This window comes from Oenanthe melanoleuca, chromosome 5 (genome assembly GCF_029582105.1).
Source record: "Oenanthe melanoleuca isolate GR-GAL-2019-014 chromosome 5, OMel1.0, whole genome shotgun sequence".
In the NCBI taxonomy this organism is placed as follows: Eukaryota; Metazoa; Chordata; class Aves; order Passeriformes; family Muscicapidae; genus Oenanthe; species Oenanthe melanoleuca.
This window is the reverse complement of record NC_079339.1, coordinates 25,139,115-25,161,553: the sequence shown is the minus strand read 5'-3', so window position 1 is coordinate 25,161,553 and position 22,439 is coordinate 25,139,115. Positions and strand designations below refer to the sequence as shown.

The 22,439-nt window shown below is 41.1% G+C and overlaps 1 protein-coding gene across 1 annotated transcript in view; it reads left to right on the top strand.

Moving 5' to 3' along the window:
- The window catches only part of RPAP1 (RNA polymerase II associated protein 1), a 37,308-nt gene that overhangs the window by 10,594 nt on the left and 4,275 nt on the right, over positions 1 to 22,439 (top strand). Inside the window, exons 8-22 of the mRNA XM_056492953.1 lie at positions 3,149 to 3,264; positions 3,673 to 3,771; positions 4,238 to 4,339; positions 5,148 to 5,315; positions 7,582 to 7,764; positions 9,478 to 9,612; positions 9,781 to 9,960; positions 11,921 to 12,078; positions 13,348 to 13,518; positions 14,262 to 14,463; positions 16,366 to 16,475; positions 18,327 to 18,522; positions 19,466 to 19,615; positions 20,059 to 20,201; positions 21,362 to 22,166. Of these exons, the coding sequence (XP_056348928.1) occupies positions 3,149 to 3,264; positions 3,673 to 3,771; positions 4,238 to 4,339; positions 5,148 to 5,315; positions 7,582 to 7,764; positions 9,478 to 9,612; positions 9,781 to 9,960; positions 11,921 to 12,078; positions 13,348 to 13,518; positions 14,262 to 14,463; positions 16,366 to 16,475; positions 18,327 to 18,522; positions 19,466 to 19,615; positions 20,059 to 20,201; positions 21,362 to 22,166 (2,918 nt within the window). The remainder of the gene's footprint in view (positions 1 to 3,148; positions 3,265 to 3,672; positions 3,772 to 4,237; positions 4,340 to 5,147; positions 5,316 to 7,581; positions 7,765 to 9,477; positions 9,613 to 9,780; positions 9,961 to 11,920; positions 12,079 to 13,347; positions 13,519 to 14,261; positions 14,464 to 16,365; positions 16,476 to 18,326; positions 18,523 to 19,465; positions 19,616 to 20,058; positions 20,202 to 21,361; positions 22,167 to 22,439) is intronic.

The window sequence follows — 22,439 nt, the reverse complement described above, 5'->3', positions numbered from 1 at the left end:
AGAGGAGTGTAGTTGTGAGATTCAGCTGGTGCCTGAATAATTTTTTTTAACTCGTACTGGTTGGGGGCAATAGAGTGTTGGGTAGGTAAGGGTTAACAGTTTGTTCACTGGATAACACAGAAATGACAATCACTCTCACCAGAGAGCATGTATGTGTAAGCATGACATTGCTCCTGATGGCCCCACTCTGTGTCCTGTATCTCAGAAGCCACCCAGTGATTTTCACAAGATAGAGTTATTTTCTTTGTGCTTTGGATGGAGGGGGAAGTATTAAGGTGTAGAATGTCCTGCTTTTTGTGGAGTGCTACAGAGCTATTGCCTCTTATGACAGAACCTTTAATGCTCAATACATGCCTGTATGAGGAGAAAGCTGCTTTATCTCCAGTAGCTAGAGCAGCCCCATACATCCTCATGGCAGAGGAAGGAAGAGTTTTTTCTTTAGGCTTCTGTACTTACTGTTACTTTTCTTGCTGCATTTTTTCTTTAGCAATTCCTTTTTCTCTGTTGTGATTTTTAAGCTCCTATTGTCATTTTCCTCACACTTTTTTTTCCTAACATACTTGTCCCACAATTTGTCAATTTTTGCCTTTCTCCATCTCTTGATCCTCTCTTCTAATGCATCCTTTGTGTTCCAGTAACCTGCGGACTGATTAAAGAAGTCTCTGAATCACTTTGGGATTTCATCTTGATGTTTGCAGGAGATAACAAGCGTTTACCATTTTCTTGCTGGGAGGGATGAGTCTGTCAGTGTATATGTGTGTGTGTACATGTGCAGGAGAAGTAAAGCTCAGCCTCTATTTGAGGAAGATGCTTCACTGCACAGTCCTTTTGCAGTTTCTCCCCAAGTTTTACTTTTCCACAAATCCATCTTAATCAAAGGGACTATTTTTAGTTCTTTTTAGTCCCAGAACAACTGAGTGCACAAGTAGCATGAGGTCAAGTGAGATCTTTTCATCTCCTGGGAACAGTAGATGCATGTTGTTCAGCCTGTAATGGTAATAATAGTAATGCTCTTGGGAATAGTTCAGTGTTTAAAACATTGTGTCCTGACATTTTTTGCCTCCTATAGAAGACAGCACAGAAAAGAATTTCCCAGGATATTTGAAACAACAAAAAAAGGTTGAGCTGAAACACAGTTTAAAAAGCAAGGGAAGCTTTTCCAGTACCTCAGTTTATGCCTGCAACATCTTACCAACAGGAAATGTTAAAATTAGTTTGACATTAGCACTTATTGTTGAAATTTTAGCATCTGTTTATACTCAGAAGTAACTGCATCATGAATAGCCCAGCCGAAATGGTCACACTGAATTTCTGGTGACGACGCAAAGCAATAGATTGCTCAAAAGTCAAACCTGCCTCTCTAATGACCTAAAAGTCTACTGTTTATTAGAAACAAGATGGTGAAACCTTTATCCAGCAACTTATAACCTTATCAAATGGAAAAGCTAATTCTATCACTGAGAGAAAATGGGAAACAAAGTAAAAAGTGAAGAGGTTGAGTGGTAGCCTTTAATGTAACCCAAGTCTGAAAAAGTTCAGTGCAAATGTTGCATTCACACTGCCAGCTTGTGCTTCTGTAAAGGTATTTTTCAGTAACAGTCTGCTGATGGCTTGAAATATGTAACCATCTTTTCTTGTTGACAAGATCATTGTACTAAGGGCTGCTAATAACATGCATAATCTTATTCACAGAATGATTAGCTCAGCCCTGTCAATTTAGTGATTAATAGAGAAAACATTTTGTTAAATTACAAATGTCGATATATTTTGTTTTTCTGCTGGTTTTATTTCCTCTCATGTTGCATCTACCACCCACGAACATTCCACTTTCGTACATTTCAGATGCTTTTTCCTTTACTTCAATTAAAATGCATGCTGAGCCTTTGGCTGAAATTGTGTGGAACAGCTTTCTGGCTGAGCAAGATAACCCTGTGCTTGGTTCCTTGCCTGATTCAATACCACATTGATCATAAGTGTGAAGCTTCATTCGGGAGAGGATGAGTGCCCTTCTTCAAAGTTTATCTGCTAATTGGAAGAAAGTAAAAGGTTAGGTTTCAGGCCAGTTATCAGCAGGAAAAGATCTGATGAAAGAAGAGCATCTCAGTGGGACTTGTTCCTTGCAAGAGAAGAGCAGAATACTAGGATTAATAGCTGCAATGCAGATGAGTTCTGGGCTGCTCCAGCAGGAGTGATGCCAATGCTTTCCATGCCCTGAGACTGCCTATTACTGTCCTTATATGTGCTTTCTTTTGAGATAGCAAGGACTTTTTAGCTCATCTCTTCTTATTCTGGTTTGGGGTAGTACCCTAGTAGCAAAGCCTTACCTTTCCTGGTTATATCTCTCTGGTCTCTTCGCTTGTGAAATTTTTCCACATGCTGATCTGTCTCTTTCCTAGGGCAACTCTTGTGATGTCAGGCACAAATGTCTTATTTCTCAAATTTTTGTAGTCAAAGCTCTTTATAAAGTTAAATTAGTAATTTCTTCCTTTAGTACTTGCACCTTTGAAATTCCTGTTCGACTGTCCAGTTTCCCCACTGAGCCGGTTCTGGAAAGATGTGCAAATTTTCAGCTGTTTTGATCTTTTCCTCCCAAGCCTTTAAGGAGGGATACTGAAGAGCAGCATCACAAATGCAACCAAAGCACAAATATTGTGCTGCCTTCAGTGTATCTAGGCTAAAATCTTACTGGGTTCAAATAATTTGCTGTGACTCTGCGTTAATATTTTTCAATTTCGTATCCCCTCCTAATACTCTCTTCCTTGATGATATTAGTTTTCTTTCTCAAAAGTAGGGCTGATACTATTTTTTTCTGCACTGGTTCTGATAATTTTGCCTTACTTGTGTCCTGATAATTTTGCCTTGTTTGTGTTCTGACTTCTGTTCAACTTCTCCTAAATTAGTCTTGTCTGAATTTAATTACAGTGCTGTTTACTTCCTCTTCTTGCTCTCATGAAAGATGAAAATAGCTTTAAACCTTTGATGTTTATGCATCACACAACAGTCAGTTTGAAAATTGTTTTCTTTTTATTTTACATAATCTTATATTTCTTACAGTCTTTAAGCTAAGTAGCTTGGCAAAGAAGGAATAGTATTTCCGTAATCTCTACCTTGGAAGGTAAGGCTGACATTTCTTTCTCCCCACACACAGATGATGATCTGCCTGTCAAGCCCAAGAAGGAGTGGATTCACATGGACAATGTAGAGTTTGAGAAGCTGGAATGGATGAAAGACTTGCCCTCACCTCGGCAGAAGAAAACCAAAAAGGTTTGAAAGCAGAAACTGGTACTTTGCATGTTTGTGTCTGGATCATGCCTCTCAGCAGTAACAGTTTTGAAGGCTTTAAAAATGAGTTCTGTGTCTACTCAGTCTGTGGGATTTCATCAGGTTGAAGGATTCCCCATTTTCTTTCACAGGATGGATGATACAGGATCAGTTCAGTCTGTAGCACTCAAGAGAGGTAGGAAGTGAGAGTGTAGCCATTGTAATCTGTATGAAACAGGTGTAAAACTGAGAAAAAAAGAAAGATAGTATTTTTTTTTAAGAATTTGAGACCTGAGGAGGTTTTTGAACTGTCGTCTTTCAGCAGGTGATGTAAAAGGTGTTATTTTAAGAGATGAAGTGAGTGGACAGCAATAGAAATAATAGTTTTCTCCCTCCACCCTTTTGCTGTAGGGAATGCAAGCTCGATTCAGTTTAAAAGGAGAATTGATTCCTGCAGATGCTGATTTGCCAACACATCTAGGCTTGCACCACCATGGAGAGGAGGCAGAGGTAGGTGGGTGAAATATAATAGAAAAGGTACACACATTTCTGTTTTCTGTGTTAGATTTGGTAGATTCCTTTTTTGTCAAGCGTTTTTAGTGATAAAAAAATCTCTTTAAAAAAAGTGCAGTAATTTTTCTTTAGAAACAAATTTCTGAAGACAAGTTGTGTCTGCATGCTTGAACTGCATTACTTCCAGAAAAGTGTTGATGCTTTTTCTCTTTAATGCTATTAAAGTTCTGTTGTGTTGGAAAAAGGTGCACGTACTTCCTTTGCTTAAGAAGTTCAGTTTTCTCCTGTGACATCTAAGATTAGAATCTCTTCTGCAATTGCCACAAAGTGGCAAGCAACATTGGCTAGCAATTTATCTTCTGTTTCACAGTATGTTACAGGTAATCTTATTTTAAGGGACCTGTTTTTAGCTGTAGCTGAGGGTGTTTATGGTTTCTTTGTTTTGTTTCCCCCTGCCATTTAGAGAGCTGGTTATTCTCTGCAAGAGCTCTTTCATCTGTCTCGCAGCCAAGTTACACAACAGAGGACACTGGCTCTACAGGTCTTAGGTCGTATTGTTCAAAGAGTAAGTCACTTTAAGGAATTTCTCCCTGTAATTCAAGTTTCTGGTGGATCAGGGCCCAGATTCTCTGGTACTCGTTTGTTTTCTGCTGTTCAGTGAAGATGAGCAAAGTCACCAGCAGGGCATTCTGTTCTGCTGAGCATCCTTACTGTTAGATAAACTAAGTGTTGGGATGTAACAAACTGAGATGCAGGTTTCTCTGGATGGTTCCAGAGTGTTATTCTTCCAGCAGGTTGTTTCAAGTGCTGTTCAGTGGCAGTGGTGCAATTTCAGTTCTCTTGTTAATTTGGATGCAGGTTTATTTTTTTTAATGTTACTTTTGTGGCAAACCTATTCTTGGCATTGACCCTTTCACTCCTGTTGTCTGAGCCAGCTTCATGATGTGCATTTTCTGTAGGAGGTGAGAAAGAGCCAAGCCTACTCACAGAGCAATGTGCCAAGAGGAGAAAGCAAAATGAATACTTCTGTGCACATTTGCACCTAACTTTTGGGGGAAGTGCTAACATTCTCCCTAATGGCCTGGAACAGAGAAGAAGAAACATGGTGCTTTTGAGAAGGGTGATAGGATAGAACAGGATGAAGTCAAAAGATGCGTGCAGACTTTAGAAAGAAGGGTTTCTTACACGAAGAAACAAGAAGTTGTGTTCTTCTGTGGAATGGATGGAGGATAAAATAAAGGAAGAATAACCTCCACACAGTTTAACAGCTTTACAGTAAAAGTGGAAAGAGGCAAAGATGCAAAATGTTGAGATGTGGCAACCCAGGCTGAGATGAGACAGTCTTAACCCTGGCTCTGTCTGGCACTTTGCAGGCCAGGGCTGGAGAGTTTGCCTCCTCACTGAAGGGCAGCGTTCTGCGGCTGCTGCTGGATGCTGGCTTTCTGTTCTTGCTGCGCTTCTCGCTGGATGATGCAGTGGAAAATGTCATGGCAGCATCTGTTGGTGCTCTCCGGGCTCTGCTGGTGTCACTTGATGACGAGGTAAGATAATCATCGAGAGCCTGGATTTGATTTCATGCTGAGCTGCTTACAGGGGTCAGAATGAGAAGACCTGGTAAGTAGCTTGAACAAAGGTTTCCTGGATGTGTTAGCTTAATGGTGAATAGGATGTAATTACTGTGCTTTGAGACAAATGATGGAGTGTGCTGTCCCAGTTTGAGAGATTCAGGTATCTTTTTTTTCTTCCATTTTGAATTAGCTCTGTGCTATGATTAAATTCAGGGCACACTGCTGAGTTTCTTCTTCTTTTGATATCTTTGCAATCTATATCAGGCCACTACTAATTATATGAAGAATTTACTTTTTTAATATGTCCTCTTATGTTGTTTTCTTATTTTATAGTTTTTGTGCTTCTTAACAGATTACATATTCTCTGTACTTTCGCTTATGCCTCATAATAATGCTGTGTTCTTTTTCTCTAATTGTCACTTTTCTACTGTTCCCATGTGTAACACTGATGCCTACCTAATTTTTCCTGTTCATGTGTTAATTTTTAATTTTGATGCTTTTTCCCCTGTTAGAAGGTTGAGACTTCTTTTAGATTTTCAGGGCTACTAGACATTTTTACTAGACAGATTAAGATGTACTCCTGCTTGGACAGAAGCAGTCTGTTATATAGGCAGAGCATGCTGTAGACTGTTACAAGTTCCTTCCTTGAGAGCTGCTTTTCAGTTTGACTGCCAAGGGGCTGGTGATAGAAGAGATGGGGTAGAAGTCCCCTGCAACTTCTACCAGACCTGTAGAGCTTTCTCCACATTTTGCTACTTTTCTATCTATGAACCTAATAATTTTACTAGATGAGTCCTGCCCACCCATTGTAGGTAATTAGTATTATGAATCAACTTCTTTATGTACTTTTTCGCTCTTCTGGTGTTAATCTGGTTTGTAAGTGTCTGCAGTGCTCTGATTTTTCAGATTGAAGCTTATGATGTGATGTCTTGTATAAGCAGAGATTGCTGACTTTGCTGCCAGAAGCAGCACTGTGAATGCTGTGTCAGTATATTTTCTAACCCAGAGAGTCCTTCCTGGAGTCTCATGTTGCTGAATTTCAAAAGGTCTCTGAGAAAAGGACAGGGTTGGAAGCCTGGCCTTCTGCTCCAGGATTTGTAAGACAAGTAGGATTTACCCACACTATGAGCACAGAAGATCAGCACACATAAAAATCATGCTGTCTGAAGGTTTTGTTCATCCTTCAATGGCTGTCGGAAGGAAGCAACTTTATTTTTGTTTCCTTTGATGACCCAGCTACCTCGTGTTAATGCTTTTCCTTCTCTTGGTAGAAGGAAGACTATAGTCCCAAACTTTATATTCAAGATGGATTCATGGCTTCATCCCCTCAAGTCAGACCTCTTCAGACCATCACTCACAATCTTTAGTTCATATTGCATTGGAGGGTTTTTTAATGTCTGATGATAGCTTGTGCTTCCTTGGTATTTGGCAATTGAAGTCTACCACTACTTTTCTGACTAATGTGGTGTTTGCTTCTGACTGTGGGTACAGGAAATGGAAGATTATAGCAGTTATTAAGCAGAGCAAGCATTTGATTTGGCTTTCTTTCATATTCTATAACATTTTGGGGGAAGTAAGTCTGTTATGGGAGCAATCCCCTCTCTGAAGAATTGAAACTATTATCCTAATTGGGGTATTACCCTAGAAGTTGAGAGTACACGACACTCATCAGCTGTGAATAAAAAAAAGAGGTTTTCCTATTTGGTTAATTTGGGAGATGTTCAAACAAAGTGAAGCAAACATGAACAAATAGACCAAGCAGTCTACATTTTATCATATCAATTTTTGCTTGATATTTTTGAGTTATTTGTTATTTGACCTAAGTTCTACACAGGTCAAAGACTAGAAAGACAATAAATACCAAATTTTCATTTAATGGCAAAGCCTTGGTGATTATTTTATTTATTTATTTATTTTCTTTTTTATAATTCTAATTTTTTTCCAGCTAAACTCAATTTCTGTTAGCTGGGTAGTGACTTTAATTCACATCACAGTAATTCTTTTTAATGGTTTGCCAAGTCTGTGTGTGTGTCATGCTGGAATAATTTCCCTGAAAAAGCATTGAATTCTGCTTATATATCTTTAGAACAGCTTTTTTTGTTGTATTGTCTTCACATCTTCTTGGGATTATATAGAAATAAACAAAACATTCCGTATTCAAAAGCATCTCTGAAGAGTTTTTGTCTTTTTGTCTTTCTTTATGAGAATTTTATTCTATATGCTTTAACACTCCTTATAGAAATATCTCGATTGGACTTTCTCATGGTACCAAGGGATGGCTGCATTCCCCTTTGTCCCTAACAATGAGGAGGGAGAAGAGGATGAAGAGGAAGAGTTAAATGGAACAGAGAAATCTCAAGATAAAAAATTAAAGGATGAAAACAAGCCAGACCCAGATGTGGCCCGATATGATGTTGTAAAGGTAAGCACAGAGTTAGACCCAGAATCTTTTCAGGAAAATAGGCTCAGCACAGTGCTGTGTGTGTGCCGTTGAAGCATCTACCCTCCTGTGCATGCTGGACAAGAACGTTCTGAACAAGAATTAGAACTCTTTCCTGGCTATTGGTTGTTGTGTTTCTGTCATATATTACCAGGAGGATAATTGTGTTGGTCTCTAAAAGTGTTGAGACTTGACTTGTGTAATTTCAGTGTCATAATATCTCTTAAATTCCTCTGGGGAATTCAATAATAAACACACCGATGACCTGATAAGACTTCCTGAAAGACTACATATAGACATGACTTCCAGGCTCACTTATTTGAGTTAAAAATGAAGAGGTTCCAGCCATTATTAAAATGTCTGTGTGCACTTTTTAAAAGTTAAACAAGAATATTATAGCTAGATAGTTTAGAACTAGTAGATTTGTACAGTGATACTCTTTTTATTTGATATCAGCTGGCAATTTACCATTTCCCCAAATGTCGTGTTTGCATTTTTCAGATTAAGATTTTTACAGCGTTCAGAAGGAATTCCTCCCACATTTTAAACCTTATAATGTATTTTTGATATAAGATCTAAAAATAGCAAACTTTGTTATCTCAAACTCAGCCTTGGTGGAGCCAATGTGCCCCTCTTGCCTGCTGTAATTATTAAAACCTGTGATCACATCACTTAATCCTTGAGCTTGTGTTTGAACAGCACTTGGTCTAAAAGCATCTTTGGGTAAATGAATTACTGTACTTGGGCATTCGGTCTTGTTTAGAGGCTTCATGATTTCAGATGTGCTCTGCTAGGTGTGTGGCACTGTTTAAAAAACATAACAAAAGAGTGGTAGATCAGTTTGTGATTCTGTAGACTGTGTCATGGTTCAGTGTAATTCAGCTTTGTTCTAAGTGGCCTGAACTCAGAAGGTATTTGGGATAAAATTCCCCTCTGTTCCCATTGCTGTGCAGTTCCATTTCACACTTGCTTATTGGCTGTTACAACCCAATTCCAACTGTTCCACACAGTTGGAAAAGGAGTATTTAAATTAGCTGCTGAACTTGGTCAGGCCTAGAGCTACAACTTGCTTAGCTGCAAATTTTTAAAAGTATCATAATATGAACTCAGGTATTACGGATTTGCCTTTTCCCAGAACCAGGAATGCATCACACTGTTATGTAAACTGATGATTTGTTTCCTGGCACCGCCACTGATCATAAAAAATAATCACATCATCCCTATGCATCTCTTTTCTTAATGCAAAACAGGAATTTGTGTCTGTTCTCTGTTTCTCTCAACTTTCTCTGACATGACAGGTACTCTCAGACAGAATGCTGCATTAACTGGGGGTGGTGTCCAGCCAAAATTATTCAAAGACCTTCTTCACCAGCAGTAGGTTTTAACAGTCTTTTATAGGGACTGTTATTTCCCTGGCACTTAGAGTTTTATACTCTGGAAGACACAAGTATCCAAACTCCACCAGTGGTCTGATTCAGAACAGAACTAAAGTTGTTTCTAAAGCTGTGTTCAGATAACCCTTGCTCATTTGCCAGCATACTTGCAAGTACACAGAAACTTATTTGTTTCATGGCTGCTAATTTTAAAACAGTTCCTGGAGAAGATGCAATCTCCTTTTGGCTTCCAGCAATTGAAGTACAGAAAACACTTGTTTAGACCCTAACAGATTTTTAATTTTTTTTTAACACTTTTCAGGGACTTTTGAAGACGAGGATCCAGCACCGGCTGAGGTACATCCTAGAGGTGGTGCGACCTGTTCCAGCAGTTGTCCTGGATATACTGCACATCCTCACCCATATAGCAAGGCATTCCTCTGAAGCGTGCAGCCAGGTAAATCTCCCATTGTATGAGAGCTCAGGAATGATGGAGAAACGTTTGGAAAAGGGAAGAAATATCAGGTGAAATTGTGGCAGGAGATCAGACAAACTCATCTGTTTTGCATGTCTTCTGCATGACTGCATACCTTTAGTTATTTGTGCTCCTGCTATTTCTTTGCAGCTGCTTGACTGCCCTCGATTGATCGAGACCATCGTCAGGGAATTTCTCCCTACTCAGTGGGACCCCAAAGTGGCTGAACCAGGGCTTTTACTTACCAGTCTTCATGGAGTTGCTTGTGCCAGTGCTATGAAGTTCATCAGGGTGTTGGCAACTGGAGGCCGAAATGCAACAGCCAGGCTGGTGAGTGGTTCCTGGAAGAGCTTTTCTGATTGCAAAGGCCTTTGTTCTCTATGCCTTTCTTCCTAAATAGAGAGAGAAAGCTCTGGAGGTGACTGTGAGCTGAAGCTGAAGAAACCAGGATGAGGAAGGTGCACTAGTGTGTTTTGAAGGAATTGTTGACAGCATCATAATAATGATATTTCTCCTGTATAATGAGCTGTCTCAAGCTTTACTCTGCTTTTTAATGGTTTGTGTTGTGCACTCATGTGAAAGTCACAGAGCCCAGGGTGATACTGACCAGGAGCAGGGGTTTAGAGCATGCATTGATGTGTGATGCTCTGTACACACCCATGTTTCAGGAGTAGGTAGCATAAGACTCTATAAACCAGAGAAATAATCACTATCCCTGTGTTTTACAACCCTGGTTGAACTTTTCTACCATTAATTTGCCTTAATAAATCTGTGATAATTCATCAGTGTTTCCAACTCCTGTTAACTTCTAGACAGGTTTTCCACTTCAGAGATAATTGCTTTCCCTCGTATCGTTTGTCATGCTAGTGCTATAAATGCATGAAATCTACCAGGAGCAGCACCCATTACAGTGCAAAGAGCACTTCTTAGGCTTTTTGGTTCACTATTGTTAACAGCACCTAACAAATTGCTACCCAGGAAATTGCTACTGTCAACAGAGCACCAGTCTGTACTATGAAGTATAGAGAATAATGATGGATAGTGGGATATTTAATGACTGTAAGTGGTACTAGGAACATAACAGAGTAAAATTCAGATATTTTTCTGTTCCAGGCTTTGTGCACTCCAGGTATTTCAAGGCATGCAAAAATTGCTTAGAAGGTTCCTGACACTCAGGCTTTGCTACTGTTACAGTCTCATATATTCTGTTACATGCACTTAAACGTGGGAGTGGAAAATAATAAAAAACTAAATCAAAACCATCAATGTAGGAATTTATTTTAGCTAACAACAAAGTTCTTCCATCTTCCTCCTGGAAGTAAATTTGACTTTGTCCTCTGTTCTGTAGGAGAGGTGTCAGAATTTATAGTTTTGACTCATCATCTCCTTTGATTTCTTGCTGGTGTGCATTGATTTCCCTACAAGATGTCTCTAAAGCATTTGAAATTTAAATTACCTATAATATGTCCTTGTGCTGTGAAAAAGACATTGTTGCCTCATTTGTTTAGACAGAGCACATAGAAGCTTTTGTATGTGTGGGAGAAGGAAAGAGAAGCTCTTTTTTATAGTTAAGTAAAAATACCCAGATGTAGGGGAGGATAAAAATTATTTCTAGAGAACTGCAAATGAGTCATGTCATGCTTAATTCAATACCAAAATAACCTCAGAACATTTACAAGGCATCAAAATTCTATAACCTTATGAAAGTAATAGGCAGGATTACCCTTTGCATAAAATAAACACTGAAATATGGAAAGACTTAGGTTGTAGAACCTCTGAAGCCCATCTAGTGTGACCTCCCCTAAAGAATGTCAGCGTCAGTTCAGTACTTTTGTAGACATCTTTTTTTATACAGTGTATCTTTACATGTAAGCTTGACTAAGAGACTTGCCTTTATGACTATTTAAAGAAGAATAATTATATATATTTTTAAAAAATCAATTCAATGCTGCAGAGAGCATCCAAAAGAGGAGTGTGTGTGTGGGGCAGACAAACCTCCATTAGAAATTATTTAGGTGTAGTTGGTTTGTGCTAGGAATGGATTAGGAACTCCTAGGCATCCCTTCCTTCTCACTTAATAGCCACTGACCTTTGTAGCCTGCTCCTCAAGATTGCACAAAATCAAAGCAGATTTGAGCAGTGCAGGAAGAGTTCAGAACGAGCTGAACTGAAATCTGCAGCTCTTCGTGTGTGTCAGAACAATGAAGTAATGATGCATGCAGCTGATGCCCCTTATCCCCTTGGCTTTTTTATTCTTCATGGTTTTCTTTTTGCTCGGTTTGGTTCCCAGCTCAGCACGTTTGAGATGAGGGGTCGGTTGAGCCGCTTTGTCGCTGAGGAGCCCGTGGATGTGCCTCTGCCCAGGGAGGAGGCGGTGAGGCTGAGCACCGAGGCGTTCCGGCTCTGGGCTGTGGCTGCTGGCTACGGGCAGGCCTGCGACCTCTACAGGTACAGCTCCCAGCTGGAGGTGGCCCGGAGGCACAGCGAGACAATGGGCATCCAGAGGGGCCAGCAGGGGGCTCTCCGGGCTCAGGCTCTGGTCCCTTCAGGGTGTCTTAACTCACTTTCTCAGTTTCTAAGGGTATTCATGCTGTGAATTGCCTTTTTCTGTTGTTCACCATCTCCTGTGTTTAAGCACTGTTTTGTTGTTTCTCTTTTACAGTGCGAGACCATTGTAGCTTTTTAGGGCTGCATCTTTGTCCCCTTGAAGGGATGTATAATCTGTGCTTGTATGGCAATCAAACCACATGGTTTGGAGTGCACCCAGGACTGAATCTGGTTGAGCTAGGGGCAGTCTGTGGGCAGCAGTCGCTACACTCAGTGGGGCAGACTGGTGCAGACAAACTGCACAATGCATCAACTTCCAGGTCAGGACAAGTTCTTGTGCTTGACTGCCAAGGTCTGCACCTGGTGTACATCTCACCTACCTTAAGCATTAAATCTTCTCCCTGTAATTGCATTGAATTGGAAGAAGAGAGATGGCTATGGAGTTGCTCTGAACTGGAATAAAAGAGAAACCAGTATTGAGTTCCAGAAGGGAGATTCACGTCCATAACAGCATTGTGTTCTTTGGCACAACCTGGTGCATGATTAAAAAAGAGTAAAAACTGTGTATACTATTTTAGCACTATAAATAATGTTGAGGAAAAAGAGAGCGGATTCCTTAAAGTTTCAAGATTATAAGTGTGGCTGAGAATCTGAGAACTACTCCCCAGCAAGAGTAGTTTTTTCAAGAGGTAATCAGAGTGCTTGGAGGCAGACTGTTACGTAGGTCCCATACAGATGAAATTGGAATAACACTGGTCTTCCTTTGTTATCTTTTATTAATATCAGTTCATTTCTGTTATTGTGGTTGTGGTTCTCATAATCACATTTTAGTAATCTTTATAAATAAATTATTTGAGAGTGTAAAGAAGATAACGCCAGATTCTTCCAGTAGAAAGTGAAGAACCAATGGGCCCAAATGGAAATATAGGAAATTCCACTGAAGTATTTTTACTGTAATCTTGCTGACTTTACTGTAAAGGTGATCAAACACTGGGGTGTTATTGCACAGCAAGATACTGACCTCTCCATTCTTGAAGATATTCAAAATCTGACTTGACATATCCCTGTGCAATCTTGCTCTTGCTCTTGCCTGTCTTGAACAGGGAGTTGAAATACAAATGATCTCCAGAACCCTTTCCAACCATATCTATTCTGTAATTCATACTACAGTGATCTCTACCCTGTGCTGGTGAGGATTCTGCAGTCCCTGCCCGAGTTGCTCAGTGGGAAGAGCCCTGTGGTTGAGTTGGCTGTGCAGCGAGCTGCAGCAGTGGTTACTGTGTTGACACATGTGACACAAACAGCAGGACACACGGCAGAGCTGCAGGCCAAGTTGAGCAGGTAGGCTCTCTAAGTAACCATTCTGTGCATCTCAGTAAGTAGTTGGCATCCCATCTTCCCATTCTTTGGTTCAGAGACCTGGCTGACACCTCTTTTTACCTCCCTCTTTTTCAGTTGTTTACTGTCCCACGTGTGACCCCCCTGCATGGTGGGGTGACACAAGATCAGAAGTAGTGTCTGGTCTGACAGCTGTATGCCTGCTAGCATGGCCAGAGGCAGGAGTCAAAATCTACTTTAACCCAGGGGGCATAAAGGACACTGTTAGCCAAATGCCCTGCTGAAAGAAGCTAGGAAGCTGCTTTGAGCTTCTCTCGGGAGTAAAGAAAGTAAATGTCTTTTTCTCTGCAGAAACCAAGATGAGTCAGGGTTAAGAGGTGGTTGGTTTTGATAGACATCAAAGCAGTTGGATTTGCTGCAGACACAGTTACTTTTTCTGGTGGAAAGCAAGGAACTCTTTAACTAAAGCTGAGTACTGGGATAGCATTTCTGGTAAAGTTAGAGCATAGCTCATGGGCAGAGTAGTGCAGGAGAAGAAACTTCAGCTTTTGTAAGTACATTCTGTATTTATCCTTTCTGCCTAAATTATTTGGTCTGGGTTGTGGGACTATGCAAAGACTTTCCCTCTAGTTATGCTGTTGGATATAACTTTCTAGACCACATCTTTCTATTAAAATTGATGATTTGGGGAGACAGTTGTTTGATATTTATTTGCTATCTTGTGTCATTCTTCCATTGTGGTTCAGCAATAACTCAGAAGACAGCGAACTGATTCCACCTCCTCCAGTAGCATGGAGTCAAGTGTCAGGCTTACAGCCCTTCCTTGAGACAAGTCTGAAAAAAATCCTTCAGCAGATATCCCAGAGAGAAACTTGGCAAACTCTCCAGCCTCTGACCACAGCTTGTGTGATCTTCTTGGGAGTTTATTACAGTGCTTACAGCCAACAGGTAAGGCCTGACAATGCAGGCTGTCTTCTCATCTCACCAGCATCAGCTTGTGCATTACCTCTGAAAACTGGAGCTTACTGGCAGTACTGAAAAAGACAGGTATTAAGGCATCTAGCTGAGCACTGATTTTGTTACCACAGCTCATGTCTCGGCTGCATGACATTCAGGGTCACTTAAGTCTGCTAACCCTATGTGTTAGCAGTGCCAAGTATCTGTCTTCCTTTTTTGTCCTTTCATCCCTTGGGATCAGAGTCTCCATCAAGGTATGTGGTAGTGCTATTATTGTTCTGATTTACTGCAGAGTTCCAAATCATGAAGCAAATACAACATCATTTTATTTGGCAGTCATTTTTCCTAGTGGGATAAATCAAGTCATGCATTTTAGCATTTGCTTTGGCATGAGAGTTTAGATGTGGACACCTACACTACAATCATCTGGGTGGAAGGTTGAGCATTAAGAGTCATGCTGTATGAACTTTGGGTATGAAATAATCAAGATAGATTTATTTGTTGACCCACTGGCATTCAAGGTCAAATTCTGTAACACACAGTTGTAGTATATGATCATCTTTTAAAGTGAGTTTTCTGAAGGTGACATGTCAGTGTGATGCTGTTGAAGAATAATGTCTTACACTTTATCTGCCTTAAAGATTCATGTTATAAAGATAAATGCAATTTTCCTCTTTACTGCCCAACTGACATGTCTTCCAACGTGGGAGAGCTGTGTTGAAGGTGTGGGGGTAATTTAATGGCTGTAGTTATTCACACTTGTGCAGCTCCTCTGAAATGTGCCAAAAGCAACTGAGTTTATTAGTTATGGCTGGGGTGGAAACTGCCAGGATCTCTCAAAGATGTCTTCAGGGCCCCAAACGTTGGAATACCTTTCACAGACTGTGAGTATGTCCTGAGCGTTAGAGAACCAGGACAGCCAAGAGGTTAATGCTCCTTTTTAACCTTTACAGATATCCCAGAAGAATGACTGAGGAAACAATTTCTTAAGTCCTTGAATTGTCCTGGATTTTTGAAATTCCACTTAAAAAGTTTGGTCATCTACCTGTAGTTAGCTGATTAAAAAAAAAAATTGTACGTAGCATACGTTGAATAGATTAATGCAAAAAAAATCAACTTGTATATTAATTTGATTAGTGTATACTGAGACCTTCTTGGAATATTTTTGTTAGACTATTAAAAACTAAGGTTAACATCTTCACAAAAGTTTTACTGATTTCTGGAGGTGGATTTCACCTGGGGGAAAATCAGATTTTATGTAATGGAAATGAGTATTTCTGTAACCCAAGGCAGCATTCTAATGAAGATAAAGTGTTAAAATTCTGCAGCATGTTCCTTCAACCTGGAATATTGCTTACTAGGGTCAGAAGAATTTGGATGATTCTCTAAAAGCCACAGTTCCTCCTCTGTGCAGTGTTCATCCACAGTCATGCTTTGATGGGTAGGTCAATCACACTTTATGCAGCTGATTTTTTTGTTTTGTTTTCTTTTTTTGGAGACCCTTATGGTGCCACTCAGATTTCTCAAGGTAGTTCTGATCACCTTTGATCTGGTCATCTTCAATTTAAATAAAAACAAGTAGATGGTAGGGGGTGGGGGGTCCTAGCCAGGTTTTCATTTTGGGTATCTTGATTCCAAGGATCCCATATCTTGTTTCCAGCCAATTAAGAATCTCTGGGATGCACTTTAATACTTGAGAGTGAGACCTTGAGGTGCCAGCTCTGAGCTTCCACACTATGAGCAGTGAGGCCAGCTCTAACCTAGAGCAGTACCACTATGTAAGTGATGGCAAAAAGATAAACACAGAGGAAGTGTAAATCAGTCTGTCTTTTTGCTATCACTGGATGCTATTGTCATTCACTCTCTTCCTGTCATTCTCCATGTCTTCTACAGCCATCAGTCAATCCAGTTGACTGCTTAGAGGAGCTGGAACGTTTGACATTGGAGATGCTGCAGCCCCTTCTCAGCCAGCCAGCCATAGACAGCATGTGGGACTTGCTCAGGTAAAACGATTCCACTGCCAAGATGCTGTTGTCAGAAGCTAAGGGAGCCCCATTTCTATACTGTGTGTCAGCTCTCCTTCCCTCTCCTCCCTCTCTCCTCTTTTCCCTGTGCAATATGCCCCAGGTATGGGAATTGGAGTGCAGTAGGGCTGTGTCTACACCCTGCTTTGTCCTCTCTTCCCTCACAGAAAAGGCATGATGGCTGCAGAGGTTTGCTGCTCCTCCTTTTCTGCTGGTGCTGCTGCATCTCTGCTTTGCCACATAGCTGGGGTTTTCATATCAATTCCAGATTATTTTAGTCAGTCTTGGCATTGGTTCTTCTTTGGCTTCACTGGTTTAAAATAAAAATAGCACAAGTAGCATTAGTTGAGTCCCTCTTACATGATGAGGTGAGTGTGTGTGTTCATGTACCATTTGTGTGTTCCGCGTGGTGCTGCTTATATAAAATAACTTTACTAAATTCACATCTTTAAGCTCCTGCAGAGCATCACTAGGGCTTTGAAAACCCCTGCAGAGAAGTGCAGGAACAGATAGCAAACTGTTCTTCCAGACATTTGGGTAACATAAGCTCTGGCTCTAGGAACATTTAAGTACTGCAGATATTCTGTCTTTCTGCTGTAGAGGGAGCCTCCTTACTAGGCTGTGATTAATCTTCTGGAGTGGGGAATCTGGAAGGCCTGACTTGCAGTCAGAGAGGCATCCATCCACCTCTGAGAACATCTGATATAAAGGGCACTTGAAACTTTTGTTTTCAAGTGGTATTTTAATGGTCACCGGTTTGGCCCATGTTCTTTCGTGACTGAAACTTAGATCTGAAGATCTTGGCACCAAAGCATCCTACTCAAGAGCACTCATTAGACCCTTTTTTGCCTGTCCTTGTGGTCTGAAGACAATGGATTTGGTCAGGCTATGAAAAGCTCATCTGTAAGAATTCTCACTGTTCTTAACACTGGCTGGTAAAAACCAGAGTCAGCTGATCCCGGCCCTAGTATTTTTACAATTTTGTCTAAACTTTCTGGGGAGTTTATGTCCAGGAGTTCAGGGTACTTGTGAGCCCCACATGTGTTTATGCATCTCCTACATGTAATAAGTGGTAGAAGGAGCAATGCATTTAAGCAATTAGTTTTCTGCCATAGTTTAGTGATGTGGATCTTTGACAGGATTTGCCCTATTACCACATTACCATTGAGCAGCTTGCTTGTGGTTACTCTTCTTTGTGGTGGTCTTACCCATACAGACCTGATGTATTTACTCTGGGCCCCACAAGCACTGCTGGTGTGGGAATTTGTAGTTTCATCTGTAGAGAAAACACACTCCAAGGGTGGTCTGCACAGTCATGTTCATGTACCTTAAAGCTACGTTCTTTCTGAATACAATTTGAAAATATGCATTTCATTAGTACATAAAGGGCAGCATTTTTGCAGTGTCAATTTTAGATATAATCTGGCTTTTTGGTTTTTGCCTACAAGTTTATTATCAAAATGTCTTGAGTGGGTGGGCAGCCTTATTATCCTGGTGTGCGTATGTATGTGGGGAACGGCGCATTTTTTAAATCAAAGGTCCAACACTTTCAAGTATTTGACATCAGAGATGCGTCACTGCATCAGTATTTCTGCTCACCATGACCAATTTAGCTGTTGGTTCCTGACAGCTCACTGGCATCAGCTTGTATGGCAGTAGTGCTTGGTGTACCAGCTGAGACACTGGCTTTTCTCTTTCACTTTCTTCAGGGCTTCCATTTTACTGCAGTGTGTGGTACAGTTCAGATAGATAGCAACATTTCAACAAGAGAGTTCCTCAGCACTATGAATGCTTGTGACCTAACCCCTCTCTCTTTATTTGTCCACACAGGCCATGTTCTGCTTTGTGCAACCCTCTGTCCTGTTCCCCGGCACCGGAATCTGTCGGCAGCATTGCGTCTCTGAGTTGCACTGGGGGCAAACCTCCTTTAAGCCTGGTTGGCTCCAAGTCACCTTTCCCCTTCCTCACTGCCCTCCTATTTCTCATCAATAACATCACTCACATTCACAAGGGCCTGACCAGCAAGGTGAGAATAAACCTGTAAATTCTAGGTGAATGATGATATACTTGTGATGGAGGTTAGTATTTGTACCTTCTCAGGCATAAAAGAGTTGTTAGAAGGACTGTTAAAAGCAAATTGTTGTGCATTTTTATTTAAAAAATATTAAAGTATTATGGAGAGAAAGAGCCTGACTTTCAGAACAAGATGGATGAGGATCAAAAAAATACTGTCTTTGAATTCCAATATTCAGTTGACACCAGGAAGCTGGAATTACAGAGCCAGGTGATGCTTTAAGGATAGATTTATAAAGAATGTTGAGAAGAGTGGAATAACTGTTGTTGGGCTAAGCAAAATATAAAACTTGACTGTCAGTGGAGGAAAAGCATGGTTGAAGCATATAGAGCAAAGAAAAATAAGGTAGTACTAAAGAAGAGAATGAGTGCTACAGTGCTGCTGAAGATGGTCCTTCCTACTTCGGTTTGTTCTGAATTTTTAGAATAAGTGAGTATAAAATGTCATTTAAAATGAATGGAAGATTGCAGACTCTATAAAGAACAAATGTTTGAGCCCTAGAAAGATGGAATACCTAGCATAAGCTTTCTCAAAGCCTTCCTGTGTCGCCTTAGGTTGAATTAGCTGATTGGCTACTAATGGAAATATCTGGCCAGATGAGGGAAAAACATTTTCAGCCACTGGCCAGATTTCTGCCTTACAGAACACTATGGAAAATGTAGGCAGGGACTGCTGGTTATCTCTTAAGAGGGTGGTCATGATGGATGCAGGTGAACCCTGAGGAAGAAAAGCAGATATTTATGAGGCTAATCTTAAATATGGCTATTGGACTAGCTAACAGGAATTCCTATGTGAAAGAAGGTAAGGGATGGGCCTTGGAGAGGGCTGTGTTTTGCGTTCCTCCAGACACAAACTATCTTAATATTATTTGTCTCCACTTGTGATTTCTTTATAGTACAGCTCTGTGCTGGGCTTCAGAGGCTTGAAGGATTATCTGCATCAAAGTTGGCAGACTGGACCTCCCTCTGTGACTCCCTCATCTGCGTGGATCCTACGCCATGAATATCACCTGCAGTACTTCGTGTTGGCGTTGGCTCGGAGAATGGTATCGTAATTAGTCCTTCCATTTCTTTCCCCCAAGGAACTGACTTCACTGGCAGCTGGTCTTTATGTCCCTGGTCTTTCTTGTATCTGACTTAGGTCTGGCAACTCCTCTGCTGACTTTTATGACCCATTAGCAAATAACATCTTTCCAGTTTCTGATGTGGGGATTTAGTTCCAAAATAATTTGGGAGAAAAATTCTATTTTTGCTTTTCTTTGGGATAGAGTAAGAACAAAGTTTTCAACTGTGTTGCTAAAAAAAAATCTGACTATCTAAGGCAGTCAGGAGAAGCAGAAATATCTCTTGGTATAAATGCTGGCAGCTCTTGCAGTCTGCCTCAGTCTTTCACTTCGCAGCAAGATCTGTGTCTTGTTTGACCCTCCCATCCTTGTTGATTGTCTTGTTGACGAATGTGCTTTTATCTGTTGTTTTGTTTCCTGTGCAGGCAGGCACTTGTCCGGATTACACCCAGCATGCCTCACTCCATCACTGTGTTGCCATGGCATTGCTAAGCCGTCTGTTGCCAGGGAGTGAGCATCTGGCTCACGAGGTCCTACTGGATCTTGCCTTTAATCCAGAGTTTCTTCCGTAAGCTTTGCATTTTTTCCTTTCTCTGGTCTGGTACATGGGAAAACATGGGGAAAATGGAAAAAGCATGTTGGCACTGCAATTTTGTCATAATTTTTGGCCTTTAACAGGGCCTGTAGTTAAATTTTACTTACTCATTGGCGTATTCTCCTGGCACAGAGCTTTCTAATCACGCAGCCAAGGTGCGTGAATTTTTCTCTGATGTACCACTGTTGAGAAGTGTGACCAGTTTCTTTTGATTTCCTCTGAGACAAGGCTTTTGTGATTCCTGATAGAACTGATCCTCCCTAAGGCCTAGCATCTTCCATCCTGAGAGTAGGGAGTCTAGAAAATAAATAAGAATTTGACATAGGCTGAAAAGCTCAATGAATCTTCCTCAAACCCTTAATCAAGTTTGCTGATTTGATAAATGTCATGTCTTCCACTTTACACTGGAAGAAATCATGAGCATTTCAAATATGAATCCTCTCATATCTGGGCAAGAAGGTGGTAGCAGTTTATCTTATTCATCTCAATCTGTTTGAAATTAGCCATGGTATATTCCTGTAGGAGGTTAAACCAGGGTGCTGCAGAGAGGTACTTTGCTTTTTCAGAAAGAAGGAAAATTTGTTAGTGGATTTGTTTGTGTAGTGGTATTTTGGTTTTTTTGTTGGGTCAACAAAATGGTGAGTCTTTGGTCTGAGATTGTGGCATATGGATTTGACAAACAGCCTCCACAGGCACAGTTTCTATCAGTCTGTATGGCTCCCCTGACCTTGCCACTGCCAGCTGCAAAGCTTCTGTTTTGAGAATTGTCTTACTGGTTTGTGTAGGCCTTATCTGATATGCAATATTTCATCTCAGCAGTTTCATGTCTGTGCTGGTTAAGTAAGCTGCCTCTCTGGACAAGGGGTTTCAGGCTCCACACTAGACTGGCATTGTGTGGAAGGTTTTTATGGCACAGCCTCATGTGGTTCTGTGAATTCCTTCTAAATACCAAAGTAGCTGGCCCTCTGTATTAGAATAGCTCAATGATGTAGAAAGTGTTGAATGCTCTGCATGTACTACTCTTCCTGTTCCAGGAAAACTGTGGAGATGAATTTATGTGATGTGTAGTTTGTTTGACATTTCAGGTATTTTTTTGTTTGTTTCTTAAACTGTTGTTTGTCTTAACCTTACAGTGAAGGGAAAACTGGTGGGCCAGAAGCAGCTGACTTTTCTGATATTCTGCATCTGAGCACCAGTGCCAAACTGGCACAGCCTGGCTCTGCAGCAGCATTTCTTCCAAAGGTTACTCGTGGTGCCCTGCTGAGAGAATCATACCAGAATCTGCCTTCCATTCGTTCCTGCTACCTCTCCCACTTTGTCCACTTGCAGCCCACCCTTGTGCGTTCTCAGGTGTCCTACCAAGGGAGGAATTACCTCATCCAGTCAATGCTGCTTCCTGAGGTCAAAGGGCCCATCCTGCCTTCAGACTGGCCATTCTTTCCACTTATCAGCCTCTACAACAAAGTGACTAATGCAGAGACACGTGGGGCTATACTGAACTCTCTCCCACTCGATCTCATCAACACTGTGACCTGGAACCTGCAGTGGGTCTTGTTGCTGGAAACCTGGCGTTCTAAAATCCTTCAGAGCATCCCAACTGCTGCCAAACTTGCACGGCTTATGTGTGTCTTCCTCACTGGCAGTGACCTCTTTCTAGAAGCACCAATCCACCGCTACACAGCTGCCCTTCTCTCTGTGTATTGCCAACCCAAGGTCCTGGACTCCCTGAACTTGGATGCCCCTCTCCCTGGTTTGGCATCCTTCCATGATCTCTACATAAGTCTCCTGGAGCAATTTGAGGGCGTCTCCTTTGGAGATCCACTCTTTGGAGTCTTTGTTCTTCTACCTCTACAGAGGCGTTTCAGTGTTCACCTGCGTCTCTCAGTTTTCGGGGAGCACACAAATACCCTGCGGGCGCTGGGAGTGCCATTGCAGCAGGTAATCCTGGCTTAGGGTAATTGCCTGTCACTGTATTTCTGGCTTACTGGGCTCTTACCTGTGATTCTCCAACCTTGATTTGTGTCTATATGTGGAGGGCAGGAGCTGTGAAATGGCTCAGTCTTCACTGGTAACTGTCCCAAACCTTGCTTGGTTTAACCATTGAGAACCTTCTAATTTATAGGTTGTAGGTATGAAGGGCTGGCTGCACCCTGTGTTCTGCTAGCAATTGCCTTTGCCTTAAATAACTGTTTTCACACCTTGGTGACAACT